General features: G+C 43.3%; 1 protein-coding gene across 3 annotated transcripts; it reads left to right on the plus strand.

Moving 5' to 3' along the window:
* Positions 1 to 1034: 1034 nt before the first annotated feature.
* Positions 1035 to 24066, plus strand: LOC103175022 (src substrate protein p85). 3 transcript variants are annotated; one of them, XM_042341471.1, is made up of 17 exons: positions 1035 to 1279; positions 4607 to 4693; positions 5569 to 5642; positions 7021 to 7150; positions 10476 to 10586; positions 11580 to 11634; positions 12449 to 12559; positions 13393 to 13503; positions 13784 to 13894; positions 16318 to 16428; positions 17848 to 17903; positions 18436 to 18505; positions 19127 to 19281; positions 20384 to 20491; positions 21910 to 22078; positions 22719 to 22793; positions 23284 to 24066. In XM_042341471.1, exons 2-17 carry the CDS (start codon positions 4607 to 4609, stop codon positions 23418 to 23420), a joined length of 1671 nt encoding a protein of 556 aa, XP_042197405.1. In that variant the 5' UTR covers positions 1035 to 1279; the 3' UTR covers positions 23421 to 24066. The 3 variants fall into 3 exon arrangements, with proteins under 3 accessions (XP_042197405.1, XP_042197404.1, XP_042197406.1); XM_042341470.1 differs by having other exon boundaries at positions 1035 to 1272; XM_042341472.1 differs by lacking the exon at positions 16318 to 16428 and having other exon boundaries at positions 1036 to 1272.
* The last annotated feature ends 289 nt before the right edge of the window (positions 24067 to 24355 follow it).

Consider the following 24355-nt stretch of genomic DNA (forward strand, 5'->3'; position numbering starts at 1 on the left):
TGCTGCACTGGTGTGTCGGGCTGCAGCTGTAACCTGCAACGCTACAAATGTGACGCGAAGACAAATCTCACCGGTACAGACACACGGGTTCATTACTGTCACAGAGAAGAATAAATAGCCCCATCCGTTCGTGTGGGCAGGACTGGTTTAAACAGACAGGTGTTTACTGTTTAAAGATCAATAACAATAAAACGTTTTGTTTACGGGCTCCACGCAGTGAACTTGCAGAGATTTGCGTAGAATGTACACTATGGAAACAGGTCTTTTGGCTGAACTGTGTTTACACTCCACACCAGTCCGCAGCCACTCCCGACACTCCCATACCCATGTTTGTTTTGCTTCCTCTTGAACACATACTATTTGCTCCTGTTATACTCATCAGAAACTGGGGAGGGTGTGGGGTTGGAGTTTGCTGTGAGCTGCTGAGAATAAGTGCAGAAACCCTTCCAAACAACAAGCTCTGGCGGTCGAGTAGCGCAAAATAAACACAGGGACTTTAAAGGGAATAATCCATCTCTCTTATTTTTTTTTACAGATTAAAAAACGGCTTCTTTCAGGTGGGGCGGAGGGGGGGGAGGGAGGGAGGGAGGGCGGTGGCGGTGGGGGAGGAGGTCTAACTATCATCCGAAGAGCTCGGGAAGGAAGCGCGGTCTGCTGCAGCGTCGGGACCTCGAGAACAATCCCGGCGTTCGAGTATCAGCGCCGCGTCGGAGAGAGGTCGACCAGGCGGTCTCGGGAGAGCGCCGGGCGCAAATGTTCCGGCCGAAGTGATTTAATCCCGTCGACGGGCGAGAGAGAGAGCGAGCGCGGGCGGGCGGGCGAGAGAGCGAGCGCGGGCGGGCGGGCGAGAGAGCGAGCGAGGGCGGGCGAGAGAGCGAGCGAGGGCGGGCGGGCGGAATGAGCTGAAGGCGATGGGATGTAGTGCGGAGGTGTGTCGGAGAGAGGAACGGGGACGCGGTTTAGATTTCCTCTCCCCCCCCCCCACACCACCCCCCACACCCCCCCACAGACCCCCCAGTGCTGGATTTGGGGATGGACTGGAATCCCAACAGCAGCTGATTCCCGACACGTGATCGGTGCAGGAAGTGTGCGAACCAGAGAGACGGAAACTGCGGCCAAAGGGCTCAGAAAATACACAGAGAGAGAGAGAGAGGGAAACATTGTTGCGTTTGTGTGGCATTTTCTTTAATTAGGGGAAAAACAGGGATTCCCGAAGGACTTGCGACTGAGTGAGTGAGAGAGAGAGAGAGTTTGGGAGAAAAAGAAAAAAAAGTAAGAGGTTTGTGCATTTCTTTTTGTGTGTATATATATATATATATTTATTGTGGGGTTTAATTCAAAGGGAAAGGAGAGGGGGAAAAGCTGCTGATGGTGGGGGTGAGGGGGGGAAACGCTGCTGTGAGTAAGGAATGTTAGGCTGTTGCTGCCTCTGGGAACTTGTACAGTAATGCTCTCTCTCTCTCTCTCTTTCTGTATATATGTATAATATAATATAATAGACACTGTGTGTGTGTGTATCTGTGTGTTTTTTGGAGAGAGGGAGAGAGGGAGAGAGGGAGGAAAGAAGGGATTTCCTTTCATTGAGATGCATTTTTTGGCCTCATTTTATGACTGAATGTTCCCCTCCCCCCTCTCTCCCCCCCCCCCCCCTCTCTCCCCCCTCCCTCTCCCTCCCCCCTCTCTCTCTCCCCCTCTCTCCCCCCCTCTCTCCCCCTCTCCCCCTCTCTCCCTTCCCCCCTCCCTCTCCCTCCCCTCTCTCTCTCCCCCCCTCTCTCCTCCCCCCCCTCCTCTCTCCCCCCCCTCTCTCTCTCCCCCTCTCTCTCCCCTCCCCCCTCTCTCCCCCTCTCTCTCCCCTCCCCTCTCCCCCCTCCCCCAGCTCTCCCCTCCCCCTCTCTCCCCCCTCTCCTCTGATTAATTATTGAAAAAGAATAACACATAATAAATCTGCAGTGAAAGCCCGACTGAGATTAGTGAGAGGGCAAACGTCTGTGTGTGTGTGTCTCTCTCTCTCTCTCTCTGTGCTCCTCTCGGTATATCATTTGGCTGTTCACCTACAAAACAAAAGCTGCTTTATGTTGGGTTGGGAGAGGGGGGAATGATTGTTGATGTACTGCAGTTGGCCTGAGGTTTTGTCCCTGGGTTTTGGAGGTGAAGAATAAGTGTGTGTGTGTGAGTCTCTCCTGTGGTTCTCCTGTTATATGTGGCTCTTCACTTAAAGCTGTTTTATGTTGGGGAGAGAGAGAGAGAGAGGGAGAGAGAGAGAGAGAGAGGTGGGGGTTGGGAGGTCTCATGATGATTTGCTGCAATGGCCTGAGGGTGTTGTCCCTGGGCTGGAGGGAGAGGGAGGGAGGGGTGGGGTGGGGTGGGGCTGCTGTCTGTACAGTCCTTCTCTGGAGAAGAGCTGAGGACCTGGAGCTCTGCTTCTTCCCAACATCAGACTCAACAGCAGAGGGAGTGCATCCCAAGGCAGAGGGAGGGAGGGAGGAGAGGGAGGGAGGGAGGAGAGGGAGGGAGGAAGGGGTGGGAAGTGGTGGCACAAGAAGGGGAGGGCAGCCACGTATATATATATAGGGAGAGAGAGGGAGGGAGACTTGATCCTCCACTGAAAAGTTCCACCCAGAAAGACTTGTGTTTTTGCCCTTGTGGTTCCTGCTCACAATCATCCACAAAAGAGAGAGGAAAGGAAGAGAGAGAGAGAGAGGAGAGAAGTTGCACAGAACAAAGGAGTTTGTACTTTAAACCGGACGCACGTTTATCAATACAAACCGTAAGCAATTCTCGGGCTCCTCTCCCTCTCTGTCCAGCTCTGACCTTTTTGAACGACCTACAGCGAAGGATGGTAATGGTACTCGTCTCTTACAGTGAGGATTGCCGACCCTGGTCGTTTGCACATCCAGTTGTTTTTACTCATTGGTATTCTCTCGTTATCGTTGAGATTCTCTTTTTATCGTTCATATTCCCGAGACGTCTCGAAGCGGTTCACCGAATATGTTTGTGAAGTGGATTGTTAACTGTGTTTTGTGGGCGAAACATCTCACCCAGAGGAAAAATAGTACCTCGTGTGTCCGTACCTTGACGGCAAATGTAAGACGTCTACTCGGTTAACCAACCAAAGAGTGTGTCTGGGGTTTCATCGTGGGAGAGGCAAATTGCACCACTTGGGGTGAATCTTTGTAGCTTCAAATTGCTGCTCTCTCTGCCACACATCGCATGTGTTGAGGTGATTCTTAATGCGTCCAGCAGCAATGATTTTTTTTTAACAAAAATATCAATATCATAATAATCCTTGCATTTGATATAGCATCTTATCACGTCCTCTAGACGTCTCAAAGCGCTTCACACAATACACTGTAAAGTGAATTGACTGTATATTTCTGGGTGAAACTCGGAGGTTACCGTTATAATCTTTGTGTTTGGTGTAGCGCCTTTCACCTTTGGAGAAAATAAATCTCAAAGTGCATGACAGGATTGAGTGTCAAGCGCAGAGTGACTGTATTTTGTGGCTGTTCAAGGCACCCATGTAAAAGTGAGGTCGCAGGTAATTCTGCAACTTGTTTTCTCTGTTAAGATTGTAGTGGTATAATTAAAGTTGCAGTTAAATTTACTCTTCCGTGTTCCAAGGTTAATCCTAAGTGAAATTTAATAAACGAAACACTCCTCTAATTATGCAGTTCCCTGATTTTTTTTTCTCGTATCATCGTGTCTCCACTGGGCATCAAATACTATGTTTCAAATGAATGTTTTCCCAAGTACTGAATGAAGGCAGAGTTTACCGTTGTAGAATGATTGTTGTTAGACATTTTGTCACATTGTTGGTAAACAAAAGTAAACTGAGCATCAGCCTGTGATTGTAGTTGGGGCTTTCATAAAACATCTTATCGGTGTTTCATTGATGCCTCTCACACCCTTTGATCAGAGGGAAGCAATACTTGAATTGCACATTTCCAATCCCTGATTGCTCTTTATCAGCCACATTGGGTGACACAATATTAATAAGTGTCGTTACAGGATATGGCATGGATCTGTTAACAACAAGATAGCATAGTTAGTCTAATCTCCTGCAATAGGAAATCTAATCTAATCTTCCTATTAATAAATGACTGCACTCAGCAACTTGCTTCCTGTTTAGAAGAATCGGTGAGATGTCAACACAGAACCGGTCACTTGTTGCTTTGTAAAATGTATCAGCGTGTCGAAGTACTTCGCATAATCCGAAGTGTAGTGACTGTGTGTATTTGTAAAGAAACGCAGCAGTTCATTTGCTTACAGCAACATCCCACAAGCAACGAATGAAGTGACTGATCAATTTTATATATATATATGTATATATATCTGGGGCGTTGGTGGCCAGGTCGCTTACTGGGAGAATCTCCCATTTCGAGTAGTGCCACAGGATCTTACGTCCACCTGAACAGGTGGACAGCACTTTAAGTGTTAAGCATCTCATCCGAAGAGCAGCTTCTCCGACCAATCAGTACTTATCTAACTCCGTGGTTAATGTTTGTGTATTACGTCTTCTGATTGTATCTCCGTGTTCTTCCTATCGGAGCCAAGTGACACGGTAACAGGGTGTGAATGTCATTGCAGCATTTCTTTTATTTTTAAGATGTGGAAAGCTGCTGCAGGACACAATGTGTGCGTGGCCCCCAAAGTTGACGCTGGAGATGACTGGGACACAGACCCAGACTTTGAGGTAACCTCTTTTGCTTTCGATATGCAGCATAGTTATTTTTTCACATATAATAATAATAATCCTTGCATTTGATATAGCACTTTTCACACCTTCTAGACGTCTCAAAGCACTTCACAGAATAGACTCATATATATATATATATATATATATAAAAAGGAATGAGGAACATTTTATTTTAATTACTAATCTGTTTTGCGCGACATACTTACTATATTGGCAAAGCAGTCACCACCTCCCCCCTGGCTCAGTGCCGTGCTCCGCCACGGTCAACCGAGTGAGGGAGGGGCGCTGTGTAAATGCAAGTTGTTGTTGTGGAGTTTTGGCACTGGCTGTAGTTCTTTGATGCATTTTTTTTCATGCGAGAGGAGTCGATCTCTTCAGCGTTTGTTATTTGCTCATATATGAAAAATAGATGGTAGTCGAAGTTGCGCTGAATACCCTGTGGAGAGAGGACCAGCTAGTCATCTGCCAACTATTTTGTGGTAGAGGGAGTCTGTCATCTTTAAAGAGAACTGCAGCTGTTTAATGGAAGTATTGCTCCACCCCTGTATTCACTTATTCGGTTCACGCTGACACTTGTGGAGCTGTCCTGCGGTCTGGCTGGGGACCGTTACAGTCAGGTGTGAGACAGACAGCTTCTGGACATGACGGCAACGACTTAAACTGTTGACGTTGTTGAGGCGCAAACTATCTCACTTTAACATTAGGTGGAGTGAGCTGGTGGCTTTATTTTCTCTTTGTAAGTTTGTGCACATGAATCAGAAGCGTCTTCTCACCTCTGTTTGGATTAGTTGGATTTTTTTTTTGACGTGTTGTGCATCGATCATCTTTATTGGCAAATGTTTTCACCCTTTTTCCCTGTGTTTGCTCGTCAGAACGACGTGTCTGAAAAAGAACAGCGATGGGGTGCCAGAACAGTGTTAGGATCCGGACACCAAGCACACATCAAGTAAGTTCTTTATTGCTAAATGTTGGACCCTGTCCTATCCAGGCACTCAGACTTTTTGAGGCGAATAAAAAAAAAAAGGAAGCATTTGATACTCAGACTTTCAGTGTCTATGAACCTTGTCTGTAGAACTTTGTTTTCACACCATAGAAGTGATATTTTAATATTGCAATAAAGTGTATTCTCTGGGATATTCACTCAGGTAAAGGGTGAGTTAATGGGTGTTTTGGTTAATTGAGGGCCGTAGTTCTAAGAATCCGGCCGAACAATTAAGGGACTCCTGTGGGTAATTATTGTGTGCACTTCTCGGGATTGCACTTACAGGTAAATAAAACTCAAGAATGTTCCTACCTCAGATTGAATAAACAAAGTGCAAGCTGGAGACGGGAGCAGAGATCCCCGGGCACAATTGCTTGTGATTGGGAACTGGTGGAAGTAGCTCTGATTCTCGAGTGGTGTGAGAGGGAAGCTTTGGTTTTGTGTACTGTATTAATGGGTGGTGATTCAAAGAGGAATGATTTTTGAGAGTGTTCGTACCTATTGCTGCAAGACCAGAAAAACAGGTTGTTTCAAAGTTAAAGAGGTTCACCTACTGTTGTGTTGAGCTGAGCACTACAATGGAAGAGTGTGGATTACACTGCTCGACGTCGCAGAGTTTTATTCCATTATTTTGGTGGCAGGGGAGAGAAATTTCAGAGAAACGTTATGTTGGAAGCTTTACCTGAAAGTACAGTAAAGGTTCCAGCTGAAACAAGACTACAATTTTTTTTAAAAAAAAGTTAATATATTTCACCCCAGTAGTTAATTAGTATCTATAGTTAATCTAATTGCCATAAAATCTGCGTTAATGATCATTCCTGTAGTGACAGGCCACCCCATGCATGTCGGTGATCGAGACATTTATAGAACTACTGCACAGTTTGCCTATATTATGACTGCTGCTCATTGCAGCTGATGTGGTGCTTTTCCTGCAGAACGCTTCCTATGAGGCGTTTGGGTGTCCACACGCATGACTTTTGCTCATTAAAAATGGATAATTACTACTTGTGGGAGGGCAGTGGGAGTAGATGTACCGAAGCCTTTTTCTCTTATAGAGACCATGACACCATTTCTTTAAAGGGCCTGAAGTTTCATGGTCCCAATATGGATTTAGTATACGGTTTACTGCGCTTTGGAAGTGGCTGATACAGTACATAACGACATTTACACAGCGCTGTGGAAGAGGAGGGTCTTGAGACGAGCCTTGAAGGAGGCAAAGCAGGAAGCGAGGCGAAGGGAACGTGGGATTGAGTTCCTCAAATGGTATTGCTCAAAGGGTGTTATTTTACTCCGCTTTTTTTCCCATCTGGTGTTGTATCGGCCCACTCTCGTGCTTTTCCAGTTTGCAGACGCTGAGGGAAAATGTGTCTCAGGAACACCAAACACTGAAGCAGAAAGAGCTGGATGATGGGCCGAAAGCATCCCACGGGTACGGAGGGAAATTCGGTGTTCAAGACGATCGCATGGATAAGGTACTCAGAAGTGTGCAAAAACATTCCTTTCTCATCGCATTTGAACTTGAGGGAATGTTTTTCCTTTATAAATCCTGGTGTTAAGCATCCTGGGACACAAGCCTGCATGAGGGACGCTATATAAATACATGTTGTTGTGGGTATCGACCTTTGCATGTCTCTGATAAGAGATTTTACAAACCCTATTTTAATGGAACAAATTAAATCAGCTGTGTACTTTAAGATTGTGCGGTGATATGCTTGCAAGGTGATTTTTACGGTCTCTCTATTGGCATACTGATTGCCTTTCTGTTTGCTTGAGATTTTCTTCCTTTCCTCTGATGACTTGTGTTTGACGTCCTTTTCCCTTTCACCTCTGTGGCTGAGATGGTAAATATTTTGAGCTGTTGCACAAAAGCTGGTCGCATTTCTGTCAGTTCTGAGTTTCTTCCTGGCAGGGATTCCATCTTCGTTTCAAATTGCCCACATGCTCTTTATGTAAAAAGAACCTCTTTGTTCTTTACAGTCTAGAGACAGATTAATCTGGCCAAGGTGAGTAGCTAGGAAGGTTGTAAAAGACACTTAGCCAACAGAGCGCCCAAAGCCATCACTTAAACTATATTGTTTCTGTGATCAAGTAATTGGATTGTAATCCTAATAGCCTATCATTTTAGGATTGGCCTATTAACATCCTATCAACAATAGCCTATCATTTCGCCCACAAATATACAGTCAATTCACTTTACAGTACATTCTGTGAAGTGCTTTGAGACGTCTCGAAGATGTGAAAAATGTTCTATCAAATACAAGGATTATTATTATTTATTATTGTATTATTTTGCGAGAAGGGTTTGAGGCAGCTGCCTGAATTGAAGGCTATATTATAGCTGACGGTGTCAGTGAAAGAGCCGGTTGAATGTGTTTATAAGGATTATCCGAATGTTGTCATATGAAGTCTGTATGACGTTTCAAGCACTTTTGTCACCTGACTGGTAGAAGAAAAGAGGAGAAAACCCCGAAGCCTTTCAAAAAAAGAAAAAAATAAGTGTTTGGCATGTTTAAAAATTTGTGTGACTGCGGGAAATTTCTTTTAACTGAGGATTGCGATGCCGGTTGAGTGATATCCCTGAACACCAGCCCTGGAGCGCTCCAGGCTATCGCTTTGCATTTCAAACACAGCTAAGGGGAAGGGTAAATCCGCAGCAGGTACAAACCCCGATTCCCACACGTTGAACTGCTCTGTGCCCCCGGGTTTGCTCGGAGATGTGAACCACCTTCCATCTGTTCTGGTAAAGCCTGGCAGGGAAGAAGATAGTATTTTATGGCTTGAATAGGAGGGATTGCTCAATAATCTCGCCTTCTGAGTCATTCAGCAAGCATTCCTGCACCTGTTCCATGCTTCAAACTTTGACTTGTCCCCGAGACCATGCTTGGATCTTTTAAAGATGCTGATCCCACAGGTTCATTCCAACTCTCTGCTGCTCCTCATCCTGATAAATTGCCATTATAAGCCACTAATACAGTTGAGAGCCTGCTGGAAGCTTGGAGAGCTTGAGGACATTGACTGTAATATTCCTGGTTTGTGGAACATGACCTGCAGTGAGGGGAAGGATGGGCGCCCATGATTTCAGGAGCAGCAGGATGTGCAATGCCTGTCAATGTGCCCGGGCAATGATTTTTATTTTTCTCTGGCCGTGGCTTTGATTTCTTGTTTTTAACCACAAAATCTAGAGTCACTGCACTTCACAGTATATTCTGTAAAGCGCTTCGAGACCTCTCAGTGATGTGTTAAGGCGCTGTATCAAATGCAAGCATTATTATTATTAATGTGCTGGTAGGCTTCCAGAGATTCTCATACTCAAAATTCCTGCACATTTTGTTGCAGCTCATTCAATTGGCAGCACTGAAATCACCTTTATCTGTCTCTTTCTTCCCTTGCTTTGCCTCCCACCCCTCCATTTCCACTTCCTGGTTGAGAATATTTTTTATTATTGCAGGAGGACCTGATAAGAAATCGGGAAATGATTCTGTGTAAACATTCTGCCAGTTTCTGTACTTCCTCCTGCAGTTCACAAACTACTGTTTCAATCCCAATGGAAATGGGATGATGATAAATTACTTGCACTGAAACAGCAATCTGCTTGTACTGACCGTCTAACACAGGCCATTGAAAGGTTTGGAACAAGTAGATGACTAGTAACTTGGGTAGCTTCCCATTGATGCTCCACTCATATTTGTCGCCTGAACCAGTGTAATACTATTGAGGAGCTCTGTGTAATGGCAAAGGATGGAACTCTCGGTGCAAAATAACGAGAACAACTTGCAATTCTATAGGTATGAATGCACCCTTGATGATAATAATAATCCTTGAATTTAATATCGCACCTTATCACACCGTTGAGACGTCTCAAAGCCCTTCACACAATATATTGTAAAGTGAATTGACGGTTTTGTGGGTGAAACGCCGCAACAACAACACGATTACATTTGTATAGCGCCTTTCACGTCGGGAGGACATCCCAAGGCACTGGACAGTGACAGCATTTCAGACCCGAGCTGGGGGTGGGGAGGAGGGAGTGGAGGGGAAGGGGGTGGCCGATGGCACGGTCGAAGAGGAGGGTTTTGAGGCGAGACTTGAAGGAGGCTAAGGAGGGGATGAGGCGGAGTGATTGGGGAAAGGAATTCCAGAGGTTGGGGGCAGAATGGCTGAAGGCTCTCCCGCCAATGGTGGGGCGGGTGGGTCGGGGGATGTGGAGCAGCCGGAGCCGGCTGAGCGGAGGGAGCGGGCGGGTTGGTAGGTTGGCAGCAACCAACCGGGCACAGCAGTGTCCCACACACAGTCTTGGGTTGACTGAATGTGGAGTGATGAGGAGTGGCGTCACAGAGCTCTTAACAGTGGTGTAGTTTGACTGCGGTATGTGCTTTGCCAGTAAATATTAAAGTGAGGAATTCGACCAAAGCCGCCGAAAAGGACCCCGAACCAGCTCGCCAGTGTTTAGCTCTTCTTTTGGGATGGGCTGGTTTGAGGGGACAGGACCCTGTGTGAAAAAGATAACAGCTCCTGCTGACTGTTCGTTTAAAACACTTGGGTGGGGTGGTCAAGAAATCTTGTTTCAGCAAATGGGTCTAAAGTGATAAATGTTTTTATCGGGTGTTTGAATATTTGAGAAAATAACTAATGCTGCGTCTGGTGTTAAAGTATCAAAAATTCTCTGTTTTGAAAATAATTGTAATTTTTGTATCTTACGCTCGATGTGTTTGCGCGTCCGGTAGTTATTTTGAATCTCACCATTCATTGCTTTGTTGACGGTTTTGTTTCAATGTGGGATTCTCTAATCTTTCCCAGTCTGCTGTAGGACATGAGTATGTTTCTAAGCTCTCCAAGCACTGCTCTCAGACTGACTCGGTAAAAGGATTCGGCGGAAAATTTGGTGTACAAAAGGACCGCGTTGATAAGGTAAGTACTGGCTCAACCTGCGATCACTTGAAATGACTTGCTGGGTGTGTTTTGTGTTAATTTTAAGATAATTTTTGTGAACATTCCTTGTACTACACCTACTGCTCTCTGATAATCTCAAAACGCCCAATTCCAATCGATAGAACGAAAACTTCTTAAGCATAATTTTATTTTTAAGTTTGAAAGTTCCTTTGAAATGTCACAGATTTCTTGTGGGACACATTTCTGCAACCACTTATAATAATAATAATCCTTGCATTTGATATAGCGCTTTTCACGTCTTCTAGACGTCCCAAAGCGCTTCACAGAATATTCCATGGGACAGAGTAATTCACTAAAGCCCCTATATTTTAAAAAAAGATTTCACCTGAATTTTAGCATTGATTCGCTGCTTACTGTGCAGTGTAAAAGTGTCTAATGTCATCACTCGGAGTTCAGATATTTCATAATGTGCAGAACCCTCAGTTTCAGAGGTTTCACGCTTTTTAAGAGAAAACATCAGAAAAAAGGTGATTTGAAATGCAAGAGGTTCGGAAATGGGAGTGAAGTAGAATGAGATGGGCTGATCAGCAGGGTGGTAAAGAGCTGAATCAAATCCCACGGAATCAAAAGAAAGCAGGGATTTTCGATGGAGAGAGAATTGCTGATGCTGCGTGTTTGCTGGTGAAGTGCATGGTTTTAGGTTCGTGCGACCACAACCAACCTGCCACTGATTAGTTGACAAACAGAGCTTTGTAGCCGGACCTCAGGACTTTGTGAAAATGAGTTTTCGTGTAAGTCAGCTCGTGGTTTTTTTTCCTCACTGTTTCATTATTTAATCTTACTCTCCCAGGTTAACTTTTGTATTTGTACTTGGGATACATGCAGACAGATAAATGTGCAGAATTTTATTGCATTAAAAAAAGACTGAGTTCCAAGCCTGAAGAATATATGTTAGCACAATGTTGTTACTTAATCTGAATGTTCATGAATGTGTTTTGTACCTTCATGCAGTCTGCAGTGGGCTTTGAATACGAAGGCAAAACTGCTAAACATGCATCACAAAAAGGTACAGTACTTTTGTGTTTCCAAGGATAGTCGGGATGGTTTTGGTGTGGATGTGATTGTGGAACCAAATAATGTCGAGGAGAATCTGTTCTCATTCGTAACCGTTACACGTTTTTGTTTCTGATCCGTGGGGAATTTTTTTTTTGTGTTGATGTGAATTCTTGTGGCACATTCTGTGCATGTTCCCATGAGTATCACATCTTCAGGTCTCCCTGATAACCTGGTGCACGCACCTTGTGCCTGAGTTGACATGTATTCACCCAATCTGATGCCCTGATCATTTTGATTGCTTGTCTAATGGTTTCTCTGCTTTTTTTTCAAGTGCCAATTCCTTTGCCTGTCTCCATATCTGGTTATCTTTGTTTCTGTATTTTTTTAAATAAAAATGCATTCCATGAACATTAAACAGATGCAATAAGTATTAAGGAGTTTTTGTTGCGTCTCAACACTTATAGTGATTCTCATTTTCTCCTGATTCACTGAGACCTGAATTGTGCTTGTGCCCCAATGGCCATATATCTCCTGAGGGTGATGACTAATGTCACTGAAATTATCGTAACCAAATCTAAATTGATGACTTCCTGGTTGAGTATGTTTTTAAATCAAACCACCCAAAATCTTACCCGATCACCAATATTTTTGCAAGTATTCTTTCACCATGTGTATATGATGTAGATCTTGCAATTATTTAATGTTGATGATGAAGGCGTGCAAAATGCATTACCAGTGACTTGGGACGTCCTCCCGACGTGAAAGGAACAATACAAATATAATCTTCTTGTATTTGCTGATACCCCGCTGTCTGTATGATTCAGATTACAGTACTGGTTTTGGGGGTAAATATGGAGTGCAAGCAGATCGAGTGGACAAGAGTGCGCTAGGCTTCGATTACCAGAGCAAAACCGAGATTCATGAGTCCCAGAGAGGTATGTAATTGTTTTATCTTTTCCTCCAGAAGCGGAACAGGAAACAAAGGCTTGCTTGTTTGTAGACGTGAGTCACCTCAGTCTGTGCATTTTTGGGCTTGAAATTTAGTTAGAGGTTCCCTTATTACAAGGATCAATCCTTTCAAAGTGGATTGAAACTTCAATCAAATTCTAAGTTTCAATCACTAGCATTTAAGTTTGTAACTGCTCCTAAATAATTCGAGGACCCAACCGAATTTGCACCCATTTGGGTCTTTAGACACATTTAGCGTGGAATTTTATTTAAGAACTGTGTTGTGAAATCAGCTGTCTCTGACCTATCGAGTTTAATGGCAGCCTCGGTAATTTGAAACATCTCTCGCTGTTATCTGATCGCCTTTCAACGCAAATGAAACATTTGCGTGTTTACAAAAGAAACTGGTGCAGTAATTGAATTATCGATTCGGTCATTCTCGTGGCATCAATCCTGGCACACGTTTCTTGTGTAACTGTCTTTGCTCACTCCAGGTTAGAGAATTCTATAGCAATTTTGCTTTGTGTAAAAGGTTAACCGTCTTGATGGTGACTGTGGTGGAGTAGAAAGCTCGTATGTGCACCATTGTAGTGCACAGCTGGTTTGAAATAATTGCCTTTCAGTATTTATACCACAAGGTAAAAAGATATAATTTTTATATGATACGCTTGAATTTTGGCAGATACTATTATAAGTGAGTCAGTGCTTTTGTTTCCTCTTTAGTCAAAAGAGAATTGCTTTGCGTCGTGAGTTTTGCATGAAGTCACCATCTTCTTTCAGCAGAAAAAAAAACATCGCTTTCGTTCTCTGTCCCCTATAGATTACTCGAAGGGATTCGGTGGCAAATACGGAGTGGAAAAGGACAAAGTGGACAAAAGCGCGGTTGGCTTTGAATACCAAGGGAAAACTGAAAAGCACGAATCTCAGAAAGGTTGTTCATGTTTTCCCGTTTGTGCTTCGACTTCCAAAAAAAAGATTAATCGAACCGAGCCAGAAATTTTGTTGTGTGTAGTCTATGGCGAGCTTGCTTGTGATCCGAATCAGTTGGTGTACCCTCTGAATAGAATCTAAGCAGGTCAGGAGATAATAGAATGAAGGCACACGTAAGGTACCTTGGCTGCCTTCTGCACTGTAGCTTTGTGTGTGTGTTTTGTACTAATTGCTGCTGCTATCCACTTCTTAGCTAATCATTTCTGACTTGATCCAATTAGATTACGTCAAAGGTTTTGGAGGAAAGTTCGGTGTGCAGACAGATCGACAGGACAAGATGGCCTTGGGTTGGGACCACCAAGAAAAGGTGCAACTTCACGAATCTCAGAAAGGTAAATATTCTTCATCGAACAATGTGCTCAGTATGTATCCAACCCAACAATGTAGGAACCAGCAATGGTTTGTCTTGTTGACGGGTTGATCTTGAAAGGAAAACATCCCAGTGCAGATTTAATGGGACGAATGACCTGTTATAATGAACCTTGCATTTAATGTGGCATCTTGCACACCATCCTTATGATTATTATTATTATCTCAAAACGCTTCACAGGATATACTGCAAAGCGTAGTGACTGCATTGTGCAGGCAAACTCAGAAGCCAATTTCTGTGCCTTAACATTCTGTGAATAATGGATTAACTTGATGAGTTTGCTATTGAAGAAGCGATTGTTTCCTCCACTCGGCAGTGCACTTTTTCAAGTCCCGTCGATTTATTTAGCGCCTCTTGTTTGTTTTGGCTTTTCTCTCAAGAGCGTAAAGCATAGCGAGCCTCAACTGTTACTGGAGGACAAGCTGAGTAATCAGTTGCGTTGATTGCTTTTGTTCATCAGTTGGGCACAGACCACACTGTAAATGCAGCTGATCAGGATACTTGCCATAAAAAGCCTTGTTTTCAAGGGTTCCGTTGAACCTAGGTCTGGACCAAGAGGAAATACTTCCTATGGATTGGAGGAAAGTAATAATTGTGTTTAAAATTGTTTTGGTTTCATTTATGCCCAGCGAGTAGTGTCGTAAAATTGAAACTAGACAGAAGAGAGAGGAATAAAAATAATAGGTGGGGAGGAAAAAAAAAGCGAGAGACTTGAGAAATGGCTGTTCAATTTAATGCTTGTAAAAGCAAAGAGAATAGCAATTGACCTGAACTTTCCCATCTCTGTTTCAGTGGCAAAATAGATAATTTTATTGGGTTAATCTTGCGATGTTTAAGAAAAATCAATTTCTCCGAATAAAATGAGATTAGGCAGCTGATTCAATATGATGGAAGGGATAAACGGTTGGAAGTTGTGGCATTTTTAGAATTTAGTTAATAAAAAGCCCGAATGTACCATCCACTGAGAGGCAGGATGCTGATACCGAAGGTTATTGTAGCTGGTGTTGAAGTTGGGAACAACAACAACTTGCATTTATATAGCACACCTCACGCAGGATAGCGTCCCAGAGCGCTTGAAACATTCACTGTAGTGACAGTGAACAAGTATCCAGGACTTGGGAGAAGCTCTGAATTAGTGAGGAGGCAGTGGTATAGAATGAAATACCTTTTAAAATTTCTTTTTGTTTTTTTTAAAAAAAACTCCCTTTTGCATCTTGCTGTATCAACACCTCCTGAGCGAGAACTCAAATAATTGTTGTTCAGTCGCCTCTGGTGTATAATGCGACCCAATTCTGTTCCAATTCTTATGAAGACACGAGATTCATGGTCTCAGGTTTGCAGTATTTCTGAAACGCAAAGGCATCTGAAGGGAAGTCCTGGTGGGTGGGGTGTCAGTGAGGCGTACATCTTGTTAGCAGACGGAATCCTTATTTGCACGACTTGCTTTCCGTAATAAGGAACCGCGTTTTTAAGAAGTACCGCAAATCAGATCTTGATGTTAGTGAATGTAAATCCGTGTTTTAACGAAGCATTCACTGTAACAAATGACAGTGAACAAATATAGACCTGCCAGAAGCTTCTGGGTTTGAATCATGTGCCGGCTACTATAAACTCTCGTGGTACAATGTACAATGCAGCGATCACTGGAGCTTATTTTCCTGACGGTGAAAGTTGTCAGGACAGCTGATGACAAAGCAACTGGTGAGGATTGTCACAGAAATATACGCTGACCCCCCGATTTTTCACAACAAAAGCATCGGAGAGCCACAACAACAAAAAGCTCAACTCCCATCATCCCTTCGACCAGGTTTGCAGATCAATTGTGGCAACAGTTTAGGCTGTGCTTAGCTATTTTTTTTTCACCTCAGTGTCCAATCTCCCTGTGGTATTACATGGCATTTCAAAGGCCAACTCCATTGTTGTGTGTGTTTGTGCGTGCGTGTGTGTGTGTGTGTCTGTCTTCGTTTAAATTTCCCTCATTTTGACTTCGTCCAAGGAACAATTCACCAGATTTCAGCTTGTGTCTTCTTAAGACGCGTTTCACTTCATATTTGACTCTCGAGCTAAGCAATGCTGAGGGTGTCAGACTGAGCACATTCGCTTAAGAACGAACGCTAGTGGTGCTGGTTTGTTATGAACTGCGTCCAAAATATTCCTGAGGTGACCAAACAACAGCTTATTCAGGCCTCGCTTGCCCTTACACGGTCCCTCAGCCCCTTTGTGTGCTGCACTTGGTTGCGATGGTTGTTCCATTGTTTTGTGCTTGTGTTCTCTGTAGAATTGCAGATGTGGTTTGTTTTGTGTTCGAGTCTTCCTGGTGTCTGATCTAACCTGTTCTGTTCCCTTTTCTTTTGGCCTCGTCCTGGACGCATGTTGAATTCACAGATTATAAAAGAGGTTTTGGTGGAAAATACGGTGTTCAGACAGACAAGCAGGACAAATCTGCTGTGGGATTCGAGTACAAGGAAAAGTTGGCCCGGCACGAATCTCAAAAAGGCACAGTCTGACCCAGACCCACTCTGGCTCTTCACTACGCACTACATTGCCAGCACAGATGCTTTGCTGGCTTTTTTTTTAATCATTTTCTTTAGGTTTTATAATTGTGCAACTGAGAGGTTTTTTTTTTGTTTTGTGTGCGTGTGGATAATTTGTGATTTCCCTTTCTTCTTTCTTGAAGTTAATGACTGGAACCAGGGTGTGCTGGCTCCCCAGTGTCAATACCGTGTCTGAGTTACCAACCTTCTTGTGTGAGGGTAGACAGACCCAGTAGGTTATTCAGCTGATCCCGACCCCGTCTTCACCTGACTCTCACGCTTGAGAAACATGAAGCTTGTACTGGGAGCAGGCGCTCTGTGTGTTATATTTTTTCCTCCCCTCTCGTTTCGCCTCCATACCCTCCAGCTCAGTGATGCTGAAGCCAATTGTTCTGTCCTCCGTGCCATCCGTGCTGGCAGATTGACAGATTTATTTTAAGCCTGTGTGGATGCAGTCAAACATTGCTTGGATGCGTCCTGTTGCTGTTGATACAAGATAGCATTCTGGTCATGAGGAGTGACTAGATATGGCAGTAATGGTTCTATCCTCGCTCCTCATTTTTGTGCCCTGTGGTGCACGTTGCATTTTTGTGACTTTTTAAGGAAACAAACACATAGTACTTGTGGTCAGCTAGACCCAGCCAGATTTTAGCTCGCACGGTTGAGGCGTCTGCACCTCCACATCTTATTGACGGGTCAGTCGGGCAGCGGATTCCCTCCCTACTTATTTACACACACGCGAAACAATTTTAAATTCACATTTGGGGGGGTGGGGGGGGAAAAAAAGAAACGGCTTGGTACGACATGACAGGAGAGTAGGGAATCTAGGAGGACAGGATCAATCTTTTCATTAACCTTGAATGACAAGTGTAATTTTCAACGAAATGCCTTGAAGGTCTGTGCTGCACTGTGGTGCATTTTCTTTACCCGTGCCTTTGCTCGATTGAATCTCTAAGATTTATTTTTGCTTCACGTTTTCCGTTGCCTCAATCCAAACCATCAATCAGCACCTCTCACTTCGAATGGATGTTCCTGGCATGTGTGGCTGGCTGCTGTGGCTGTAGTCACTGACTGGCTGAATTGATTACGCATCTAAATGTCCCAATTGTAAAACCTCACTTGTAAATACTCAAAGAGCACAGAGACGGATGATTGATGTTGAATTAATAATCAACATGAATCCATTCTCCGTGGATAATCCAGTCAGTCGAGCGTAATTGAACGTCGATCTCTTTAAAAGCTTGTTGCGTTCAGTTTGATTGGCTTAATTTCATGAAATGGCAAAGTGCATGATTCTGTGCTTTCACCTCCCTCCGCCCCTCTCTTCCCCCTCCACCCCCATGTGCAAAACGCATTACTTTCTCCCAATTTCTTGCTTCAGATTATTCACGAGGGTTTGGTGGCAAATACGGAGTGGAGAAAGACCGAATGGATAAGGTGAGCAGAGTGTCTGTGTGAACCATTTTGTTTTGTTAAAAGTGAAAATAATTCTTGTTGACTTGACAATAACCTCTGGCTCCTGTGTGATACGGGAAAGTTAATTAAGGCTTTGAGTGTTGGGTTTTGGAATGAACGGCAATGGCAGGAAAACCTGTTGAATGTAGGATTATGTCACCCGTGAGGAGATGTATGAATGGAGCTGATCGGGTGATTCAACAAATAATAATAATCCTTGCATTTGATATGGCGGCTTTGGTGAATCCTGAGGGAAAAACCTGGTGTGAGTTAGCCTGGGTGATCATATCCCCTTTGATGCGTTCTCCTTTGTGGTGGCACGTGTGAGGGATGCAGACACAGGCAGTGAGCGGCTGTCTCAAGGAGCTACCTTATGTGTGTCCAAATTCCAACCTCGCCATTTGCACCGTAGCTAAAAGCTGAAGAGAAACTAACTAACGTTGAGACATCAGTGACTTTGAGGAAATCATTGATGTTTAAACTCGTTTGGGGTTTTTTTTCTTTTTTTTTGCAGAGTGCGGCGACATTTGATGAAATTGAACGACCAACACCAGCTTATCAGAAAACTAAACCAGTGGAAACAGGTAAGAACGCACTTAATGAAGCTGCCACATGAAATCTTTTTGCTGACGCAGTGACTCATTGCCTCGGAGATATAAATCTTGCTGTCTGATCACTGAGTCTCACTGCTGTGTAAACATGGAGCACACCTGCCCTCCAACTGAGGAAGAACCAAAACCCTAACAGGAAGAATAAATACATTTCTCTTTGTCTGTTTTCAAAAAAAAACTTGTGTTTGCATTGTGTGCTACAGGGGATGTACATGTACTGCCCAAAAAAGCTTCCTTCACCTGGCTCCTGTGATTTGCGGGCAGCGTGACTTTGTGTCACCGTATTCACGTAAAGGACGTTCAACGATTCAGTTCTGCTACCAGCAGTGTTAGGTTTGTGTAGAGACACCAAATTCACGTCGAGACACAAAACCTCGTGTTCGCTTCACCTTCAGTTACGTTGACTTCCAACGGCTCAGAAATGATGGCAAGCAGTTCCCTGCACGGCAACAGTTCTGCACACCTGTTACATATTACCGGTGCAGAAGTGGGTTCATAGCTTCCTCACTGATCCTTTGAAGCACTCCGGGACCCTACCCCGTGTGAAAGGAGCTAAGGAGCTATATAAATGCGTGCTGTTGTTGTTGTTCACAGCTAACGCTAGTGCGAGCGCAACCAGCATCCGCTCCAAGTTCGAGAACATAGCCAAAGCAAAGGAGGAGGAGGATAGAAAGAAGGTTGAAGGGGAGAGGGCTCGACGCCTTGCCACCGAAAAGCAGGAACAAGAGGAAGCCAGGAGGAAACTGGAGGTTAGTGGAGTAAAGAACAATGCCCTGATTATTTTTTTTGAAAGAGGTGGGGGGGAAAAACGAGCATTAAAAACCTTGTCCTCTTTATATCAACTATCACAAGGCTTCACATGACAGACTCGGGGTGTTGGGGGCCTCGTGACAAATATCACAATCCTCGGCGTTATGCAATCTGAAAAACGAGGGTTGTGGTGGGAATTTTATAGATCTGCAGCTCTAGAAGCTTCTTTTCGTATGAGTTAATAACATGGGGAATAGGCAATCAGTGCCCAAACCCATTCCCTCTTTAGTGGACTGCCGTCACACTCCATTATCACTGGCTATAAGCTGAGCTGTGCTAGTCATAAGTGAGCGCACCCTCCCTGTAAATTAGTTTCGGTGTTAAAGTAACATCCAATTTTTGCTGGAGAAGGAATTATATGGAATAATGGCCACTTGAGCACGATTACAAGGCAGTGACTGGCTGAGGGTTTCAATATCAAAGTCCCCTTTTCGTGACTTATAATTCCCTCGTGAGGCTTTATCGCTCCAGCAAATGGAACTTTTATTTCTGTTAATGTTATGGTTGTGAGTTTTAGTGACCAATGTAATACATGGGGTTACTTCACTTGATTGCTACCCACTGACTCATTGCTGGAGGTTCATTTTGGATGTTGGTTCAACACTGGGTTTGATTCCTTGGGCAAGTATCAGCAAGAGTCACCAGCTTAAGGGAGGGAGAAAATTAATAAATATCTCACAAAGCTACACGTGTGCATGTCCTAAAAAAAATCTGTATGATTCTTAGTAATCAATAAAGAACTTTTGTATTTGGAGTGGGGTCGAGGGAAGAAATGAGTTGCTAAATGCACCAACAGAAGTCTCTGGGAACACTCGGCAGGTCAGGCAGCATCTATGGAGAAAGGAAAGTGAGTCAACGATTCGGGTCCACGACCCTTAGTCGAATTGTTGACTCACTTTCCTTTCTCCATAGATGCTGCCTGACCTGCTGAGTGTTCCAGTGACTTCTGTTTTAGTTTTCAGATTTCCAGCATCTGCCAGTATTTTGCGTTTTGACTAAATGCACCACTTTGTCGTGATTTTTTTTTTCCGGTTGAACTAGGAGCAAGCATCAGCACCAAAACCAGCTGTTGTGTCCACGTCACTTCCAGCATCTGTTCCAGCTCAAGCTCGTGTTCAAGAGGAAAAGTCTCCCAGCCCAGTTTATGAGGTAAGCCCTGCCTTGCCACACTTCGGCTAATAGTGGCTAAGATATCGTTAAATTTGAACCCCCACCCAATTTTGTTGAAAGGCAATAGGTTAATTTTGGCTTTGCGTAGTGACAGAACAACATCCCATTGTCAGCATCTGCAACGTAGAGAAGTTTTGGGTCACTGCTGGAGTTTAAGCTGCATTGCTTGCCATTTGTGAGCACTGTCTGGCACGTTTCCTAAACTGCTTGTCCAGCTGGGAAAACTCCACCCAATTAGGGCTTTAGCTAGTAAGCCAAAGCCCAAGGTGTTGTGAGGGTTCTCTGATTTTTAACTCGGTGAGTTGGCATTGCTGTGGTTCACTTCCTGGTAACTTGCAACAAATGTTTATTTTTTTTTCTCGGTTGTACCTCATATGTTGTTAAAGTGAAATGTACACCTCGAATACACCAAGCATTGTACATGCTTCTCAGCTGGAGCCCATGTTGTGTCCCCTAATCATTAGATAAGACATTTCATGTGCTTAATGTATTTTTACTCGTTCATTGTTGATATCAACTGCAAGGAGATGGATTATAAATTTTACAATGAGTTGAATAATTGTCTGAAGTCTTTCCAGGGATGGTTTATGGCCAAACATTCACGGTTTCAGATGGAGATATAGAGAAGGTCAAACTTGGAATTAATGTCAAGTAGAACAACACAAGGGATACTGTGAGCTGAACAATGCAGTCCCAACAGCACAGGGTGATTCAGAATTACATCAGCACATTATTGTAGGCAGTGAATGCTAATGTAACCAGGAGGTGGCCAAAGGAAAAGTATTTGCAGTGGTGAAAAAAGTATTTCATTAAAACCTAAAAGAATGACTGAGGTTCAGGATAATCACTGGTGTAAGCAATTCTGCAGTTTAGACGGCAGTAAACTCAGGCCACGGAAAATCTGACGTAATAGTGGAATGCCCGCAGACCACTTCCAATGATAAAATGTTCCTAATGGTTCATATGTTTGACGACATGTTAGAGGTGATACAACATCAAAACAAACTCTGCACTGGCACAGAAACTAGGAGCAACTAAAGTACTGTAGGACTTGGAATTTGAACTCAAAACACTGCTTAAAAATTCCTTAATCTACATAATGAAACCCGGAGTTTGACTTATTCAAGACCTTCCTCTTTGACTGTGTCTTCGGCTACACTCTCATCCCCAATCCCCCAACCCTTTTGATTCCAACCCTCAGCTCGGATGCAAACGCTTAATTGTCTAGGGTCTTGGGACGTCCTTCCGACATGAAAAGCGCTATATAAATGTAATTTGCTGCTGTTGCTGATATTCAGCCATCCTAAAGCTCTGGTTCTGGCAGTAAGTGGGATTACATTGCGTAATCAGCATGACATAACATTAACGGAACTGATTTCAAATGTGTATTTTAATAGGAGGCACCAGTGTATGAACAAGAGGAAGATAATCATCACGATAACCAGTATTCTGATGTCTATGAGCCTGAACCCTGCTATAACACCAATGAAGCACCGTATCAGGAAGCCGTGTACGAACAAGAAGAGGTTTACCAGATGCCAGATGAGAACGCAGAGTACCAAAGAGGTAACTCCAAATAATGAACAGCTTCTATAAATTCCCGTCCCAAGTATCGCAAGTGCTCTGGGACACTATCCTGCGTGAGGGACGCTATGTACATGCAGAATAAAATGACTTATTGAGTATGTCCCAGTGAGTGCTAGTTATTTACGCTGGAAAACCAGTGAAAGATACCTTGAACAGTATTCTTCCTTGTTGCGCATTAGCCTGAGCTAGGCACTCTTTGTGACCATTGTATGAAGAGTTACGGAAGTTCTGTTTGATTGATTACAATCCAGTTTGGAAAACCATGGCTTGAGTGCCGAAAATAAGTCGAACGTTAGTTTTTCAGGGCTCTGATAGGTGCTGATTCAATTCACCTACAAATAACCCATCAAAATCTTGCTCATTTCAGCAGAGTATATATAAATATAGGTGTGCATGTGTACATAATATATAACACACATCTGTATGTATAAATACTTATGTAAACACAAGTCCCAGCAATGGGGATTTCAAACTTTAAAAGGGCATCGTAGGCAAGAGAGATCGTTGATAGCAATTCAAGTCATAAACTCAATGTACATTTTGTTATTTCTATTTTGCAGTCTGTTTCATTTAATATATTTTTTAAAAAGCTGTATCTTACATGCGACTATATTTTCAGATGAACCCACTTATGCAGAATATGGAAATGACGACTATGGCATTACAGCTGTGGCTTTATATGACTACCAGGCCGGTAAGAAGGCAATTTCTTGTTACTGTATACATTGCATGCCTGTAAAGTAGCTCAGTGGTTAGAGCACTCAACTTGCAAGCGAGAGGACCTGGGTTCGATTCCCAGCAGGTCGAAACATTGGACAAGTTTCCTTACTACACACACCTCTGTTTACCGAGCAGGAAGTAGGAAACCGGTTTTTAGTCGATTGGCGAATTGCTTTTCCGGGGATAATAATCCCTTTAAATAAATAAATAATAATTTGGTCACTTAATCCACGTTTGCTTGTGGGACACTGTTGTATGCTGTCTGCATTTCGCCTACAAAACACAATTCACTTTACAGTATATTCTGCAAAGCAGTTTGAGACGTCTCAAAGACGTGATAAGGCACTATATCAAGTGCAAGGTTTAATATTATTAGTATTGTCAGTATATTCCCCCAAAACAGTGCAGTTTTAAAGCCAGCTAACGTTTCATTACTAAATCTGTGTTAACGTTGAATCTTTCAGCGGGTGACGATGAGATTTCCTTCGACCCTGATGATCTCATCACAAACATTGAGATGATCGACGAGGGTTGGTGGCGGGGAGAGTGCAAAGGCAGATATGGTCTCTTTCCAGCCAACTACGTGGAACTGAAACAATGAACCGTTCAGTGACTAGTTTAGCTTTAACACTACGATACACTGTTCCAGTTTAATGCAATATAAATTGTGCTCCAGCAAGTGGATAACGTTTTCTTTCTCTGGTTTGCAATTATGCATCACGTAATATATTGATGCTTTTTGAAGGTTGCATAAGAGCTTCACATTAATATTTGACGTACCTATAAACTGAATACCGGTGGCACTTTCTGGTCATGGATGACCTTGGCCGTTTGAACCGATAGTGTATAGAGGCAAATGATGTTTATTGCAGATCGAGACCAATCCCTGCTTGTTGACCAAGTTAAACCTAAATGGAAATGGTTGTATATCTTCATGTATGTTAAGTCATTAGCCTCCGCCACATGGATAGATCTGAACGGCGGTCGTTTGGTAAAACTAATGGTTTAGCCAACTCTTAAACTGCCGTTGTTTTAGTTCTCCTGTGGTGATTGATGCCCATTTTATGCTTTGAGACTGTATTTACCGAAAACACAAATGGGTTGGGTTTTTATAATAAAAGTTGCCTTTTTCAGTACTTTATCCTTAATTATACTGGCTTCATTGCACTACATTTGTGTAGATTTGCCAATTTGCTAATTTTGTGACTGATCTTAATTTTGAATAAACTATTCCTGATTTTATCATATACAAGTGTCCTCCAAATGAAATGTACACAACTTTTTGATGTCAAGACAAACTGTCATTCATTCATCCATCTTCAATTGAGTTTGTGATCATTCATGTGGGGACGGAACAGTTTGGACTGGGGTGGGGGAGGTTACCTACGCACATTGATTGCCGTTTTGCACCAGTGATGTTCTGCCTCAGTGAATAGAAGGTTTTGTTCTTAACTAACTTATTGTTTTCAGTCCTGTTGTCATCTATGTAAAACAACATGCTTTATTAACGTGTTGAAGTTTATGTAGTGTAGTTTT

Source organism: Callorhinchus milii, unplaced genomic scaffold (assembly GCF_018977255.1).
Source record: "Callorhinchus milii isolate IMCB2004 unplaced genomic scaffold, IMCB_Cmil_1.0 Scaffold17, whole genome shotgun sequence".
NCBI lineage: Eukaryota > Metazoa > Chordata > Chondrichthyes > Chimaeriformes > Callorhinchidae > Callorhinchus > Callorhinchus milii.